General features: G+C 44.7%; 1 protein-coding gene across 3 annotated transcripts in view; it reads left to right on the top strand.

Moving 5' to 3' along the window:
- Positions 1-748: 748 nt before the first annotated feature.
- Positions 749-18,248, top strand: part of HIPK3 (homeodomain interacting protein kinase 3) — a 68,657-nt gene continuing 51,157 nt past the window's right edge. The window contains exons 1-3 of one of the 3 annotated variants that reach the window (XM_021527592.3): positions 749-980; positions 13,787-13,904; positions 16,647-17,742. In XM_021527592.3, the coding sequence (XP_021383267.1) occupies positions 13,874-13,904; positions 16,647-17,742 (1,127 nt within the window). In that variant the 5' untranslated portion in view covers positions 749-980; positions 13,787-13,873. Of the gene's footprint in view, positions 981-1,440; positions 1,587-13,786; positions 13,905-16,646; positions 17,743-18,248 lie in introns of those variants that run through there. The other 2 variants (XM_021527593.3, XM_021527594.2) reach the window with 2 other exon arrangements.

Genomic DNA, 18,248 nt, shown 5'->3' with positions numbered 1-18,248 from the left:
ACCTTGTCATCTTCTAAGCTCCAGGTCCTGAGAGAGTCAGGCCTTTGTCCTGGCACCGGTTTGCTCATGGTTATGCACGCTCTGTGTCTGGGAATGAGTGTTTCTGTGTCTAGGAATGAGTGTTACGGGAGCTGGCAGCTAAGAGGTGGGAGGGAGAGCTCATCGCTTGGGCTGTGCTGACTGGGACGGCCAGCACCGGAGGATTGATTTTTGGGGGTTTTACAGGTGCTCCTCGGAGATCCCCGACAAAGCACGAGTTTGCTTTCCCTAGGTAGTGACAGACCGGGGCGGGCAGAGTTCGCGGTAGGAGCATCTCCAGGACTTCCCGGGGGGACGGTCAGCTGGCGTTGAGCAGGGGAAAGGAGCGCAGGGGATGGGAGGCAGGGGGAAAGGAGCAGAGGAGAAGGGAGCGCGGAGCGGGGCGGGCGCGGAGCGCGCTCCGAGCGCCGCGGGCGGGCGCGGGGCGGCGGCGGCTGCGCTGCGCGGCGGGGCCGGGCGGGGGCGCTGCCGCCGGGCCGGGCGGAGCGGGCGGGCGGCGGGAGCGCCCCGCAGGCTGCGCCCCGCGGGCTGGGCGGGGGCCGGGGCGCGCCGGAGCGGGGCTCGGCCGGCGCCCCCTCCGCAGCGCTCGGCGGGGCCGCGGCCCGCCGCTCGGGGCGATGGGCGGTGGCGGACGCCGCTAGGCCGCCGCGGGCAGGGCGGAGGCGGGAGGAGGCGGAGGCGGAGGAGGCGGCGGCCGGGGGCGGGTTGGGTCCCTCCCCGGGAAGATGAGGCGGAGGCCCGGTCTGTCGAGCGGGCTGAGCTGGGGCTCTTCCCTCGCAGCCGCCAGGACAAGATGGCAGCGGCCGAGGCGGCGGCGGCAGCAGCGGCGGGGCTGAGCGGCTGAGCCCGGCCGGAGCGGCGCTTCCCGGAGCGCTCCCGGACATGCCCAGGGCGGCGGCGGCAGCTCCAGCGCGGACGCCAGCGCGGCCCGACCCGTGAAGGTGAGCGGCGGGCGGCGGGCGGCGAGCGGGGCCGGCCCCGGCGGGCGGAGCGCGGCGCCGCCTGTGCCTCCGCCGGCGGCGTTCCGCCCCGCCCGCGCCGGGCTCCGCGGCACAGCCGAGCCCCCTGCCCGGGCAGCGCCGCCGGCCTGGCCGAGCGCGGCGGCGGGGAGCGGGCAGCGCCGCTCCCCCTTCCCCCTGCCCCGCCGCGTCCCCGAAGTTTCCCGTTCCCCGGCGGGGCGCCCGCCCCGAGCCGCCCGGCTGCCGGGCGAGGCCGCCGCCGCTCGGCGGGGAGGTGTGCCCGCCCCTCGCCCGCGGCCGGCGGCAGCGCTGGCGCTGCCCCGCTCCCCTCCGGGCGCGCCGCCTCCTCCTGCGCCTTGTAGGGCGCGCCGGGGGTCCCGGGGCGGCGCCCGGGCGCGGCCGCGGCTCCTCCCGCTCCGCGTCCTGCTCGGCCGCCGCCGCGGGCGCTCTGCAGTCCCGGCGGGACGCGACCCTCGCCCCTGACCCCCGAGCCGAGAGCCGCGCTGGGGGGAAGCCCGGGCGGCAAATGGTGCCCAGGGCCGGTATCACTAACAGCAACTGGGAAGGAAGTGGACGCTTTAAAATTTGGTCAGTTCCCAAGAGCGAGCTCTGTGAAAACAGAGGGGTTGGTTTGCCGGAGGCTTTGCCGTAATGGTTGCGGCAGGGATTGTGCGGGGTTTGTTCTGGATTAGTCGTGGTATCAATTGTAAAGCTGGCAGGTGCCTTTACGTGTGTTTAACGCTGTAGGAAATAGTGATGAGTTTGTAAAAATTATTTTTATTTAGATCAAGCCCTCAATCGTCAGTGCTATGTGCTTACACGTATATAATGAAGAGCTTTCTTTTGAGGCTATTCTTTTGTTACTAACTGTTGCATCTGACTTAAAATGTCAGAAACTGCGATTGTTTCCTTTTTTGTTAACATAGTTTTTGGGACTCCAGGGCTATAGTTCCCAGAAATTAAGTGGCGCCCTGATGTTTTTGCATCTTCCTGCTTGTGTATTTCTCGTCTTCTTACTTGTGTATCTTCTCGTTTGTTTCAGTTATTTTAATGTCTTTAAATTGTGGGAAAGTATGTTACTATGAGAGATGATTACATTTAGTAGAGCTGTAGTTGTTGATATCAATGCATGTTTCTGTGGTTATTTATTTTCTGCCCAGCATTACCTCCTATGCCATCGTTTGCAAAAAGTTCTGATTGATGTATTAAGTAGGAAAGCTGGGATGGACTGCGAGGTCCTACTTTCTGACATAGTAATTCCGTAACAGACCTAATTTGCTAGAGCTTTCTATAAACTAAGTTTAAAATACGCCCAGCAGCTCTCTAACAAGCGTGGCAGCCAGCAGAGAGATTAATTAAGCACCTGAAAAATAGGTCAATACTGTATTACGAAGCGGCGTGGTGAGATGGCAAATAAATAGAGCAAAGTGTTAACGCGGACTTAGCGGGGAAAACTGATCCGGCGGAGCGGCGGGGACGGCTTTATCTGCGCTGCCGCGGACCTTTTATGGTAGCGCATGTGGAGAGCCCTTGGACTTCTCGCTCCCTCCACTTATTCCTGGGGGCTTCTCTTGGAGTTGCTCTCTCAGGGTGTGGCACCGCTCGTGCTTGTGCATTAATTTTTTTCATGGATAAATTTGGCTGTGTGTTCCAATTCCCGGTGCGCTGGTGGTGCGTGGCTCTCCGGGCTTGGGGGCGGTTTGGAATTGGACGGATGCCATGAGCTGGAATAAAGTTTCATTGAAAAATTGCTCGGGGAGCTGCCCGTGCCCTGGGGTCTCTGCGGCACTTGTGATTTTTCTTTGTTTCAGGTTTTTTTTTGTTTGCGCGTTTCCTCCCTCCTCTCTTTCAAACAACTACCTATGGAAACAGGGAAATGAGACCGGCTCCTGCATAACGAGATAGCAGAGACAAAGACAGGGTGTGGGGAGGAAGACTGAGCTTGCAACTCATCTTTCAGAACTAACTGATAGAAATGCTGGAATTTGCATGTGCTGCTTTTCTCCTTGTGCCCTCCAGTTTGCAGCAGTTGCTTCAAAACAAACGCTGTTTTGGAGGTGATTTTTCCAAAAGCATCTGCGGGATTGATGGCATCTGTTAAAGAGGATGGGGAGGCTGAGCAGCACTTTCAGGGGCAGAGGGTTGGTTAGCTCACCAGCCCCTGGGTGGAACAGAATTAACTCCACTAAATTCTTGTGAAAGCCCCAATCCAAAGGTGTAGGAATGTCAGGCTGTGTTTTTCCAAGCTCACGTGTTGAGGTGTAGAGACCCCTCTTTGAAAGCATTGTACACTTCCTGTTTTTGGAGTAGTTTTCTTTTTACCTCTATAGGATCTCTTTCCTGTATTTTCCCTTTTGCCAGTGTGCTGATCGTGGCAACAAAGGCCCTTTTGACAAAGCGGCACGTTTTGAAACGGGAATTTTGTAGTTGGCTTTCTTGTATGTGAGGGGGGAGAAAAGCAGCGTTGGTAACAGGAGCAGCACTGTCATTTGAGGTTGAATATGTATTTTGGAGGAATGTTAAATGCAGAAGGAGAAACTGCTTTTAGTGCAGCTAAATTTTGCTGTTGCAGCGTGGGGTGTCGTGGCACATGAGTGCAGTGCACCTACAGAACAGTTTCTGCAGGCAGTGTTTCTTTCTGCCCAGAATTTTGGGGAGTAAAGCAGAGGACAGAGAGGCCTTCTTACATTGTTTTGTTAGATCAGCCTCGACTTTTCTGAATATATAAAATTATTTCATGTGATATGTAGAAGCATTACAGGTGAATTAAACTGCTGTGACTGACAGAAGTACAAGTTGGGTAGAGCAGGCCTGATAAACACCTGGTGATCCTTGATTTGAGGGAAGAAGAAATGTGAAATTGTCACAGTGGTGCTACCAACATTCCTCTGTCACAGGAGTTTGCTGTTGAATTTTGTGGAATAGTATCCACCTTTCAGACTTCAGAAAAGCTTGTTTGTACCATTTTGTGTTTCCCAAGTTCCTAAGTCACTGAAATATTCTATTTCTTGAGATCCCTTCACTGACAATCAGAGGTGGAGTAGAAAATAATGAATTACCTTTAGCAGATCTTGAAAGAAAAGCTCGTTATTTTGGGTAGGTATAGGATAGGACTTCAGGTGTCTGAAGCTGTATTTCAGAACTGTGGCTGAGCTGAGCACAACCCCAAACATGGGGAGAGGAGCGAGGATGAGCACTGAGCATGTTCCAGACACTGCTGTGTGTGCAGTGCACCTGAAGTGACCACGTAACTCTATTTAAAGCAGCCTAAAATAACTAATGCTGTGATATGTGTTAGTAATGGGTTACCTTTTCTGACTTCTGTAGGCAGTGAGCACGCTCTGCTTAACCTGAAATAACCTATAATGAAGGATAAAGCCTGGAAAATCCTGTTACCTGGTCTTGGCTTCCCCCGCCCCCCTTTAGAGACTGTTTTAGTTAAGAGCCTCTACCTCTTTCACAGAACTTTAGAGAAATTGTAACTTTGCTTTTCTTCAGAGTCACTGAGCTTTGAGTGACAGGTGAGCAGGGGAACAGCATGTAATTGTGAAAATGGATTTTAGTTGGTGACTTTATTTGATAGTGTAGTATTTCCTTCAGGCTAGGTTCTTCCCCCCAGTTCTTCAGTTGTTTAATTTCAATATAATGTTGAATGTGAATGTTGAAAAAGATGGCAGGAGTTGTTTTGAGTCTTGGTTTTAGGTGCAGTTTGGGGATAATCTTTGTAAAGTTTTGTAGTATTTTTTCCATGGTATGTCACTTTTTTTTCCATAGAGCATTTTAACACTCCTTTTTTAATAGTGGGTAACTTTCTTACAAAAGGGAGTTAATCTCTGGTGTAGCAATTGGGCTTGGAAAAGGAAGAAGAGCCAAATAACTGAACTGTTTTTTAAACAAGTAGACTCAAGTAGTTTAGTTCTGGTTTTTTCCCTTATGCTGAGACTTGGAGTCAGTGTAATTCCAAAATTCCTTTCCCAATTTTAACATTACGTATTTATTAGTTCCAGCATTATGTAAACTTTTTGTGCAGTATGTTATGCTTTTAGAAGAAGGTTAGGAAATTATCAATTTTTGTAAGTAAGGAATATAATCCTTTTTTCCCTCCTTTTATTCAGCTCTTTTAAGCTCTACAGTATTTGGGTATAACAGGAGAATGCTAAGTTCAAGTTCCAAAACAGAGCAATGAAAGAAGATGCAGTCAAACATCCAAAGACAAAATAGACATAAGAAATATTTTCCTATCTTTTAGGACGATCAAAGCTACAACAACTCCCAATATTAAAAAAGTAATTGGCTTCTTACATACAGAGAACTTTTTTTGCATGTTAGGAGGGGCACTTCCATCAAAAAAGCAATCTTTAAAATCAGTAATCTTAAACTTATGCTTTCCATTCTTGCTGAAATAATGTAACAGTTCCAGAAATCTTTTTAGTGCTTTTTAAAGCACATTACAAATGAAGTACAAATAACATTTCTAATGTAAAAAATCGGTTATTGCCAAATGGATATTTGTTTTTATTTGTATGAGCATCGCTTGCTGGATACATATGGTGCTGTGGTAACCACCCATTTAGAATGTGCTGGAAAACTTATGGGCAAGAAAACCCAGGTCCTGATACTGAGTCTCATAAACACCCTGAAAAGAGGAGCTTTTGGAGATGACTGGAGATGCCCATGGCCACTTCTCCAGGCCTGTTGGGTTTCATAATCCACTGGTCTGAGTGTCTTGTGCTCTGTTCTGTTCTGGAGGCTGAGCTGCTCTGGGTCGTCTCGCTCCACTGTCCTGCAGCTGCTCTTTGTGTCACCAGGACACCAAACTTCCAAGGAACTTAATTTACTGGGTGAGGCAAGATTTTTATTACAAAGTTTGGCTTGTCTAGCAGCTTGCCTTGGGGCAAGCAGCCACCAGTACCTGAGAAAACCTGCTTTGGGTTATTTTAGGAGTTTTCTTTTGTTTTACTTGAACTGTGAGATGGAAGTTGGTCTCCTTGCCTTGTGCTGACCTCATCTTGCAGTGGTTGAAGTGAGATGGCAAAACTGGTGCCTGGGCAGGAAAAAGTGCCAGGAGAGCAACTTCAGCTGGGATTGCAATAAGCACAGCTGCTGCAGCTGTGCTTTGTGTGGGGCTGGGGTGTTCTCATTGCTGAGATGGTTGCTGCTTTTATAGCGTGACCAGGTCCCTGCAGGCCTGCTCCCTGGGTCTCTGGGTGTCAGCTGCCACCTGAACCTCTCCCTGTTCCTGCTGGAATGGACTGAAACAAGTGCCTGCCTGCGCTGGATGGGACCTAGTGCAAGCTCAGGGGCTGCATGAAGAAACTCGCCTATAAAGGCAAAAATGCAGAGGGAAAATTACTTCATTACCAATAATCATTAGAAAGTTTGTAAGGGAGGAAAAGAAATTTTTCTTACTGATATGGGTAACCACTAGTATCGGGTATCCATAAAAAGTATTTATATACCCATTTTTTTCTAAAGCTTTATTAATTTACTTTTGCAAAAGTAGTTTACTTTTTCATATGTAGATAGACTAAACATTTCATCTCTTGTGTTTCCACAGTCTCAACATGTCTGCAGCTTTGTTTTGGTCCTTTGTATGCATTTTAAAAAAATGCTATTTTAACTTTTACCAAATTCCACTAGTTTAAGTAAAATATATTGATTTTTTTTCTCCTCTTTCCTATGGTGCAGTTTTTTTCTGTGTTGGCACAATTGATGGAACTAAACAATTTCCAGGAAGATTTTTAGTAGTTTCTTGTAAGATGCCTTTCTGCCTTTTTGAATGAAGCTGTTGATGTGCATCATTATTTTGTCAACAACTTCATTGAGTTTTTCCTAGAAACTTTGGTCATCTGCTACTTCTTACCCCTTTCCTTTCAATTCTCCAATTCTCCCTTTTTTTTTTGGTTTTTTTTTTTTTTTTTTTTTTTTTTTTTTTCTGGTTTTGTTTGAACTATTGGACTTGGTTTGGACTTGGTTGCTTGTCTACAGTCTGTTTGTTCCAGTTGAGAAGTTTTTTCCACAGTTCTTTTTGAAGATTTCTAGGGATTGTATACGGGTAGAAGAGGTACTCAGATAATCTTTGTTTTTCAGCATTTGAATCTGTTAAGTGTGGGAATTTGAGATGTTGTGAAGCCCTTCAGAAGGAACCAGATTTATTCCTAAGAGGAGAAAAAAGCTCTTTGTCTCCTTTTTCCTTTTAATGCCAACTTATTTTGTGATTCACAGAAATAGTTTGTATTCACCCTAATAGGAGTGGATTGCTTTCTTGAGATGCTAAAGATTGATTTTAATAACTTTTCTTTATGGCTTTTGTAATGATGTTGTGGGCTGGCTTCTTCCTTTGGACTGTGTCAGCTCTTAGCCCAGCAAGAGGACATGGTGGGAAATTTTCCCGAGAAATGCTTTGGAAGCTCTTTGTGGCAAATGCTGTTTGAGACTAGATGTGTTTTTAAAACTCTGTCACAGCGGTGTCTAAACATTTTTCTGAAGATTAAAACAAGATTGGCTGTTACAAGTTTATTTATGCTACAAGTGGAAAGATTATTAAACATGAAGGAAATACAATAGAGACAAAATGTATGCACATTAATCAGTATTATTATAGCCCCCAGGTAGTGGGTTATATGCTGCATATAATCTTTCTTTTCACATGCTTTCTGTGTAGTTAAATTGAAAAGTTTCTTTGCATAGGGGAGGAGGGGGGACATTTCTTGCCCTGGTGGCTTTGGGAAGCATTATAATATGGGTTATTACAGTTATTGATTTGGTAGGAGACAGAAGGCTGATCCTTCTGTGAGAAAGAATGGATTTCTAATGGACTGATACTTACCTGCAGGAAATACTGCTTCTCTACATCCTTGGAAAGCTGAAAGAAGTGGTAAAAACCTTTTCCCTCTATTTTTTCTTTACTGTTGTACAGTAAATGCCATGCCCAATTATACAGCTGTTTTCAGCAAGCAACCAATGCTATTTTCATGATGGTGTTGCTTCCAAGGAAATAAAAACCTGTTATGTAATAGCAGAATATTCAAACCACTTTTAAATAATGGATTTTTATGATGGAAAAAATACTGGGGCTTCACAGAGGTTTTTTTCTGTGTATGTGTAAAAATGCCTTCCAAACATGTGCTTACTCTGTGTGTGTTACCTCAGTCTGTATATGTTTGAAAGTTGTTACTGGATGTAGCTGGGGCAACTGGCCTGAAAACTGCAGCAGAAAAAGATCAATCAAGATAAGTGTAAGGGATTAGATGCCTTAATTATTTTACAGTTAAGTCAGTTTTAAAACAAATAAAGGCTAACGTTCCTATTTACTCTGACATTTTTGTTGCAGAGGAAGTTGAATAGGTGTGCTGTCTTGACAACTCATTAACCACTTGATAATGACATTCTGGTTGGTCTTCTTGGAAGAGGGCCTGATTTTTCTATGTATTTGGGCAAAGTTTGAACTCAAATATTGCTTACTACCAGGTGGTTCTCAATGTGTAGGAAAGTTTTATTCACCTCCTTGGTACAGGAGAGCCTGATTTGCAAATTTTTGCATTGCAGGTCAGACTCAATGAACTCAACAGGTTTTTTGTGTGTGTGCTGCTGGCAGACTTAATGTGCAGGTCCTGTAGGGAAAACAGGAATTTTGTGTTGTTGTTGGGTTTTTTTCATTTGTTTGGTTTTTGTTTGTTTTGGTTTTAATTGCTTGTTGGTTTGCTTTGTCCAGGTGAAAATGTTTTTTAGTGAGAGGGAGGAAGATAATTTTGGATGAGTTTCCTCCTCATATTGAGTAGTTGAGAGGACTTGTTGGACTCTATGTAAGTAGGATCCCTTCATGTGCATGCAGATGTTCTGCCTTACATTCTGTGAAGAGGAAATAAACATCTAGATGTATATTCTTACAGGAGCTGCTTTTGGTGTTGTCTAGAGCTATTCTAAAATGAAATTTCAAAGTAAGTTGCTTGGATGGGTTGATCTATTTCTAGTTGTAACAAAAGCCCAGCATTCTAAAAAATACAAAATTAAGCAATTGCATAAAAAGAAAATTACTGGAAATAAGAAAGGACTAAGAAGGATTTTTTTTTAAATGCAGTGGATTTTGAACATGTGATATACCAACAGGCAGTTTGGGCTAATCCCCTCTATCAAATTTTAGTTCTGCTTTAGGGAAGGTGGCAAAATATTCTGGAAATACTTAGGGCAATGGAAAAAGTGCCCTGCCTCTCTGCTTGCCTTGGTCCCTCCTGCTGCATTGAAGAGTGGCAGACAGTAGCAGTGAATTGAATGGATCCTTCAGCACTTCTGTCCTGCAGAAGGTGTGGGCTCTCCTAAACTCCACTGTTAGAGACTTTTATTTGAGAGTGCCTGCTGTTCCCAGGTTCAAAAAGAATTAGTCTTTAAAAGAAGAGATTAGGCTGGTGAAGCCCTGGCTTGTGGAAATGTGCTGTTTATGTTGATGGTGGCACATTCTGATTTGGAGGGCATGTTCTCACTGGGGGCTGCTGGCTTGCTTTCCAGCTTGCCCAGAAGGAAAAGAAATGCTTTGAGGACTGTTTCATTTATCTTTTTAGCTATGATTGCAGTCATATTGGTATCACAAGATTGAGCTTTTGATATTCGTGGAAAATGTGAATAAAGCAATTGTGTTCTTGAGTACTGCTGCTGGTGCTATGGCAGCGTTGAGTCACAGCAGTTCACTCTGATATTTTATGTAAAATATGTTTGTGCTCAGTGTATGGCGTCAGTTCTGTTTCCAAGGATCGAGACAATGGTGCAATTGAGACTGGTTTGTATCACACTTAAACCAACTGATATTTTCAAATTCTGCTATCAGAGCAACATTGGTGGTGTCTGATTAAAAATATCTCCACTGTTGCACTGACCTAAACCAGCCTGTAACATCTTTTATTTTTGGGGGGTTTAGTAACTATGTTCTGCAAGGACAGAATTGGATCATTGTATCCTTTGCTTCCCACAAACTCTCTCAAACTTGGAGCTGATCTTTGGCCTTTCAGCCTGGACCTGTGCAGGACTGAGGTTTCATGTTGGGCAAAGGCTGTGTTGGCTCAGCTGAATTCTCCTGGTGAATGATGGGCCAAAATCCCTGAGCTCTGAAACATGAGTTTTAGTCAAGAATGGTAATGATTCTTTTTGTCATTAAACTGCATCTCTGGTTGCTGCCCCAGAACTGGGTGCTGGTTTTTGGTGAGGTATCATCAGCTGCTCCTGCATCTCCTGGCTCTCTGTATGTGCCGGTGCAGTTTGTGTCCAGAATTGCCTCTGTCCTTGTGTGAGGAAACCATTTATAGAGCACAAGTTACCTGGAACACCTCGGTGCTTTCTCCTTTGCTCTGCTCTCTCCCTTCTGTGGGTCACAAGTCTTCTCAGAGCTGGTTTTGAGGTGGCCAGAGGGAGGGAATCCCTGGTTTGTATTTCTGGGCACTTCACACTCTCTGTGGATATGTTTTCCTTTATAAATTGCATGAAACCCCAATTGCCAGTGCTTTGTTTTTAATTGTCCAGCTGGCGTGAGGGAATTCCTCAGGGTGAACAGGCCACGGGGGTATGAAAGTACTTGCATCAGTACAGCTTGTTCAGCTACTCATTCAAAATAAACAATAACGTAGAGGTGCTGCTACTGCTGGTAATGAACTGCTGGTAATGCTGGTAATCTGTGTGGAAAGAGAGGGCAACTAATTCAGCTTTGTATTTGCTGAATAACTTGAGAAGTTGGGTGGCACCTAAGATGAAAAGAACAATTGTTTTACCTGGAAAAATAATAGTTAGCATCCTTATAGCGTTTCCAAAGTGATGCATAATGTAAACAAAACATTCCGTAAGTGCCACTGCTCAAGTTGTGCATTTGCTGGAAGTTACTGGGTGTTTAAAAGCCTCCCTGGATGCCCAGCTGTACTGCGAGGGGGTTCTGAGAGTTCTGGAGGTGGCTTTTGAAAGCAGTTGGAAAACAAGTTTTCTTGGGTTACAGTTTAACTCTGTTATGAGGTGGCTGCCTGTGGCTGGGAATTCACTACAGCAGGAGCAGCAGGGTGACTGCGCTGCTGGGGCAGGGAGAAGGAGCTGTGCGTCTTGCAGACAAATTAAGGGAGCAGTGTGGCAATTTCTCCCGAGCTCCCCTGCAGTGGCCTTATTAACCAGTTACATTGCCACGCACCCCCCACTCAGTCAGGTGGAAATGTCCCTGTACAGTTAATTATTAATGGTGCTCAGGCCCGGGGCAGCCTGTGCTGCTGCAGGTTGTCACAGTCTGCCAAGTCGGTGGTGTTGCTGAGTTTGCCTAGCCCGAGAAGGCTGGAGATGTAATTTTGAGAAGTAGAGAGCATTGTTCCACTTAGTTGTTGTAACTCAAAATGTCTCTCAGACATTTTTAGAGGTTCCAGGCCTTGGTCAGAAGCATTTTAGACCCTGACAGGCAGCTGGAAACAGCTGTGATTTTGAGTTTGAGCCATGGAATGAGTTACCAACTTTGGAGGTGGAACAAGCAGTCACAAAGGGTTAGATAGTATAGTAAAAGTAGTTACAAAACAGAGGGGAGATTTTTTTTGTATTGTACAGGGGGGTTTTAGCACCTGTACAGGGGGGTTTTTACTTTGTACATGGGGGTCAGAAGTTTTAAGATGGAGGAAAGTGGGCTGATCCTGTTCTTCCTCCTTCTCCTTCCTTGCCTCCATGTTCTTGGTGAGGTTGGCACTCACAGATTGGTTTAGAGTAGAAAAGCACTTTGTAACATAGGTAGTAGGTATTGGGGGAAAACTATAAACATGTAATACGTAATATATCATATAGAAGATAGCAGCAGCCCTGGGTGGGTAGAGAGAAGAAGAAGACAGCAGACAGAGAGGATGTCAGGGTGTGTGTGTGTGCCTCTGCCCGGGCCGCTGACCAAGCAGCTCGAGAAGAAAATCTTTTAGATAACTCACAATAAACTGCCTTGAGACTGAACAGCAAGAGCCTGCGCAGTTTTTCTTTGGAAGCACGGGTTGGAGGAGGAATTTCACCACCACATGGGACCCCAGAGTAAGGCTGGGGTTCCCACAACTTAGGTGAACGTTAGCAAGGTATTAACCAGAGGTGCCTCATTTTGCTGAGACACATCCATGTGGTTCCCTGCTCAGTTTCTCTAGAGGGAACCTTGGCTATGGGGCAACAAACTGAAGTGCCTCCTGTCCACTGACATTGCTTTTTGAAAAGATATTAGTTAATTTATTTAAAGGAATAAACAATGAATTTACTCAGTTGAAATATGTTTGCTTCGCTACTTTGTTCATACTTTTTTCAGGAGTTCAGAACTCACAGCCTTAACTCGGCTCAGAAGTCACATGTTTTGTATGGTTTCATGTTTAATAAGCCAAGTTTTCCCAGTTCTCTCTGATTCAAACCAAGCAGACTGGTTCTTTCAAAGAAAGCCTTTCTAGAGGTGCTAACAGTGGGTGTTTTGGGACAGCCTTTCTTGTGCACATTCCCTGCAGCATTCACTGGCAGTGAGGTGGGATGCAGCGACCTCCAACTGGAGAATACAAGCTGGGGAACTCCAGAACCAAATTCAGCTTGTGTGTACCACTACCCAGGAGCACGTGCTGTGCTGGAGTGAGGTTGCCACACTTTCCTTGCTCTTGGGGAAGGAGAAGAAGGCATAAAAATATGTCTGTGGCAATGTGGGGCAACTTCTCTGAGGCCAAAACTGAAGTAGGAAGTAACTCCGAGACTGCCTGTAGTACGGTCACCTGGAAATTGCACTTTTCAGTCTTGCTTACTGTGCTTTGCTTTGCATCCTAGAGGGCTCTTGTAGTGCACACATTTATTTTATTTTTTTATTTGAAATTAAATTTTATTTTATTTAAAAATTATTTATATTATTTTATAATATAAAAATAATATTTCTTTATTATTTTATTATTATTTTATTATTAATTAATTAATTAATTTATAAATTAAATTTATCTGGAAAATGTGTTCAGGGTCAACTAACCTCCCTGAAATGAGCACAGAAGATTTTTTTCTTTCCTGTAGCACTGGCTGTTTGGCTGTACACATCCCTCTCTTGGGTCTGCTGCTGTGTCTGTTAATGTGGCTGTAGTCTGACCAGCTTCAGTTTGTATGAGGAAGCAGGAGCAGTCTCATTACAAGTATGAAGAAGGATGTATGAACTCAGTGAAATGTTTTGTGACAGGGGAAAATAAAGATCCACTCTCTGCTAGGTGAAAATTCTTTTGCTTGAAGTCCTGGTTTAAAAAAAATGGGCAACAAAAAAGCTGCAACACAATAACTCTATTCTTTCAGGTGTAGCTATCCATAGGATTGTATTGTAATCCAAATACCTGAAAATACTTTAAAAAAAAAGCTTCCAAACCCCACAAAAAAAATCAACCCAGTAGGAAAAACAGAACCAAAAAACCAAACCATCCCCAACCACAAAAATACCCACAACCCCAAATAATCAAAAAACCCTTTACAACACAGCAGTGCTGTTACAGTAGAGGTTTGTGGTATTTTTCTCTTTTTCTTCAAGGTTTTTTGTGAAGCTCTGCTGTGTGGGGGGGTTTGTTTTCATCTGGGTGGGGAGAAATAAGTTCTGTTTATCAACTCAGGTTGTCAAAGCAAAGGCCTCCAACAGCTGGATGTATTGGGTAGTTCCATGCTGTTCAGATGGATTTCATTGCATATATGTTGGATAGAGTGCGCTTCTGTCTGAAATGCCTTCTGAGCACTGTGAATGTGTGGCAGAGGTCTTTAAGCAACCTCAGGTGTAAGATGCTTCAGGGTTTTATGTGCCTGTTTCACAGGATTCACTGGTTACGTGAAGATACTGTGGCTACTCCAAGTGACATTGGCATCTAGAAGTGTATTTTTAGAAAAAGACAAACAAAATCATGGGAGTGATGAAGAAGTGTTTAGGGGAAGGTAAGAAACTAGGTGATTATACAAGTCTATTTTTATTTGTGGGGAGTAAAATTTTATTTTATTAGTTCAGTCTGTAATGATTGTATCAAAGGTTGTTCTTCCAGCGTATGTTATCTCTTCTATTTAATGGTCAATTTTCTTTTTTTTTAAGTTTTTTTTTTTTTTTTAGTTGCTAAAATGTTCTTGTAATACCTCAGTAAACACTTCTTATCTGCAAACAGAGCTGTTACTTTGGTCGGAGTTCAGTGTTGTGGAGTTAGGCCTGTAAGAAACACACTAACCCTAAAAGGGGATAGTCTAGTTTTTCTTATCCAGCTGAAATTAATGTTGAAGAGGAAGCTGGGACTGTATTCCTCTAGACCTTCTGGACTGGTTTGAACAGCATGAGCTCTAGAAAATTTACACATTTTTGAATGCCAGTGGTCCTTATGGGCTCAGGTGAGGATTTGAGCGGGCCTCTGGTCCCTCTGGCTCTCCTCATGCTGGACTGTCCTGTCTTCCAAAAACATCCTTAATTTCAGTGTATTTTTTTCAAAATACTTATCGTCATCATCTAGTGCCCTCAGCTTTGAAGAGACAAGCTTACACAGGGAAATATCTTCTCTAGAAGTTCAAGGGAGCAGGAATTTTGCTATTAGGTCATGGGAGATCCAGGGCAAATGGACCTGCTGGGGATGCTGCAGCTTGGCCAGATTGTCACCTGTGGGGCCAGGTGTCCCCACTCCCTCCTGCCTGGAGGTGCATGGGACCTCTTCCTGCCCAGGGGTTTCATGGGGTGCCTGTGAGTCAGGAAAGTGATTCTGGTCATCTGAACCCCCCTGTCAGCAAACTGGGATAACACACTAGTGTGTCCTTGAGAAGTTTCTTTGCTTTTCAAGTGTACATGCTTTTTGAGTTTGAATATCTTACTTGTTTCATGCAGGTGTGTCAGAAAGTGAGGGGATTGTGATGAACAAGCAAGCAGAGTATTTTTTAGTAGGAACCTCAGAAAGATTTCAAGAAGAAAACACTCAAACATTATTTTGATATTTTAGTGTCTTTGGCAGATGTGGTATTTGAGACATCCCAGAACTGGAGGAATAGTAAGGTGCTGATAGGTTTGGCTCAGCCTGCACTCTGCAGGTGCCACTGGAAGCTCCAGGGGGGCTTGGATGTACGTGTTCTCTGAGGCAGTCAGTGAGGGCTGATTTTTGCATATCTAACTAATATAATCAGGATAAGTAATTTATTTAAATATAGTTACAATAGAAAAGGCAGTAAGATCTCTTAGTCAATAATAATGCTTATATACCTTGTAATGGGGTGGGTTATTTAGGGGAGAAGTCAAGAGCTTGGGGAATTTTTTCCTGTGTTTTGAACTTAGTAATTAATGTTAAATCCTTGGTGTGGAACAGGAGGCCAGTGGCAGTCCCATCATGTTTGGTGTCAGGAGAGCCCAGCTGTTTCCTGGCTGTCCCCAGCTTTTTACATCTTCTGGTTCTGAGAAAACAGCTTTGGAAAGGAGAGGGCTTTGAAGTTTTCTTCTGCAGCTGGGACAAAACCCACTAGGGGATTCTAAACTGAGTTGTTGGTATGATTATTTTAATTGCTCTTAAGATATCTAAATGTTCATTTGCATAAATCAAATCACAGCTTCAGAATAATTATGCTGTGCTTTTGGTTAGTTTTCATTTGATCAGAATCACTGCAATGTCTAGCTCAAGTTTTATGTGACTCATCTGTAATTTAAATACCTATTACCAGAATTTTCATGTGCTTGGTATGATTAAGTGATCTAATTAAGGTATTGTATTGAATTTGTCTTTGGGAGCTGATCAGACTGGTATAAACCATAACTTCCCCGAAACTTTGTAGTTACACTTTGGTCCATGCAGAGCCTTTTTCTTAGTATTTAGCTTAACTATGTGACAGACGAGTTGAAGGCTGCTGTTGGACAGGTCTGGAAGGGGACACTGGGTCAGTGCATAGAGGACACCTGGAAGGTAAAGTCAGTGCCTCTACCCCCATGGCTCTGTCACTGACACACGAATTTCTGCAGCGGGGTGGAACAGAACTCGGGGAAAGCACCTGCCTTCCGTGGCTGGATTAGGTTACTGTACATCGTAGGTTACTGGAACCTTGTCGTTGTTTATGTGTACATACCCATGCCCCCTGAGTTATTTTGGGCCCCATCACATGGCTTGATCACTTTCATTTTCATCCCAGTGAGATTCTTTGATCTGTGGCAGTTGTGACGTTCGTCTGTTCTCGGCAGGCTGCTGGTGTTTACAGTGAATAGGTTGGATACCTTGTGTAACAGGTAGCATTGACTCACAATTAAGAACTTCTGAATTATTGCTAAACATTCGAATTGGGTTTTCAGTTGTGTTACTGAACACTGTGCTACTTTTGTGTGTAGAAATGGTGGGAGGTTTTAAATGAAAGTTGAGTTCAGTAGCACAAAGGTAGGACCCCATTTGAAAAATGCCATGTAGTGCTCTGCTGCAGCCTGTCTCAGTCCTGTGCAACCAGCTGAAGCACTTAACTGCAGTAACCTGCTGCTGCTAAAGTCCTACTGTGGGCACTGGTAAAGCATGAGGGCTTTGTTCTGCCACAAGAAAGGAAGTATAAAACAACTTTAGACCAGCTCATTTGGAGAACATAATTGTGTTGTGATTTTTCTTTTAGAAGTAGCAGCTGCTTGGAAAGCTTGGGAAAGTGCACAATTTTCACTTGTTTTTTCTTTTCCTCTCCCCCTTGTAGGTATGGCCTCACAAGTCTTGGTCTATCCACCATATGTTTATCAAACCCAGTCAAGTGCCTTTTGTAGTGTGAAGAAACTCAAACTAGAACCAAGCAGTTGCGTGTACCACGAAAGAACCTACCCGCAAATCTATGTGAATGGTAAAAACTTTGGAATTTCTCCCCACAGGGTTAGTACTTTCTTTCAGACTAAAAACCCACTTGATAGACCTCGAGGACAGAGCTTTTGGTTGCAGTCAAATGCTGTTGCTTTAAAAAATACTGCAGGTGCTACAAAAGCGTTGGCGGTGTGGGCGCAGCAGCCTCAGCTGGAGGCCCCTCGGGCCGGGACGCAGGGAAGCTGGTCGGATATCCTGGAAGGAGCCCGGCGATGCGGATTGAAGCGTAAGAGCGAGGAGCTGGAGAGGCAGAGCAGCGCGATGCAGATCGTTGACGAGCTGTCCATCCTGCCTGCAATGCTGCAGGGCGGCGTGGCCAACCCGGTGACGGTGGTGGCCACGGCCGCGGCGTCCAAGCAGGGCGGTGCCGGCGGGGACGGGGATTACCAGCTGGTGCAGCACGAGGTGCTGTGCTCGGTGAAAAACACCTACGAGGTTCTTGATTTCCTGGGACGAGGGACCTTTGGACAAGTAGTCAAGTGCTGGAAAAGGGGGACGAATGAGATTGTGGCGATCAAAATCTTGAAGAATCATCCTTCGTACGTGCGCCAAGGGCAGATAGAAGTGAGCATCCTAGCGAGGCTAAGCACTGAAAACGCTGATGAATTTAACTTTGTGAGAGCCTATGAATGCTTTCAGCATCGCAACCATACTTGTCTGGTTTTTGAGATGTTGGAACAGAATTTGTACGACTTCCTGAAACAAAACAAGTTCAGCCCTCTGCAACTGAAAGTAATAAGGCCTATTCTGCAACAGGTGGCCACTGCACTGAAAAAACTAAAAAGTCTGGGTTTAATCCATGCTGACCTCAAACCAGAGAACATTATGTTGGTGGATCCTGTTCGGCAGCCTTACCGGGTCAAAGTCATAGACTTTGGGTCTGCCAGCCACGTATCAAAGACTATTTGTTCAACTTATTTACAATCTCGGTATTACAGGTAGGTGTCTTTTACTTTGGTTTTCTTACCTGTTACGGAACCAGGTTTTAGCATTTCTTAATGGCTTAAATAATTGCTCCTCCAGGTAACTAGTAAGAATAATTTGGAAAGGATAAAACCATCTAGGAATGTGAAAATTCTGTAGTCGGTTGCCATTTTGAATGTGAATACTTCTTTTGAATGTTTTTATAGTGTTGTCTTTTTCCTGGCAGTATATTTTGTGTTGCTCTCTGAAGTCATCACTTACTGTTATTTTGAGACCTCTGACACTGTTCAAAAGGAAAAGGAAAAAAATTATCTTTCAGTTGCTTGTTTAGGATGTCTTTCCAGCCTTCCTAACATGATGGATTTTTTTTTCCTGTAAGCAGCTGGACAGTGTCCTAGAAGTGCCATGTTTCTATATCCTGTTGCCAAAGATTATGTAAATGCCTCTGTTTTTCTCCAGCACTTGTAAATATTTTCCCTAGTTCTTAGAAACTCCATTCTGACTGAGTGCCTTCAGCAGC

The sequence above is a fragment of the Lonchura striata genome, chromosome 6 (genome assembly GCF_046129695.1).
Source record: "Lonchura striata isolate bLonStr1 chromosome 6, bLonStr1.mat, whole genome shotgun sequence".
NCBI lineage: Eukaryota > Metazoa > Chordata > Aves > Passeriformes > Estrildidae > Lonchura > Lonchura striata.
This window is presented reverse-complemented; position numbering and strand designations above follow the sequence as displayed.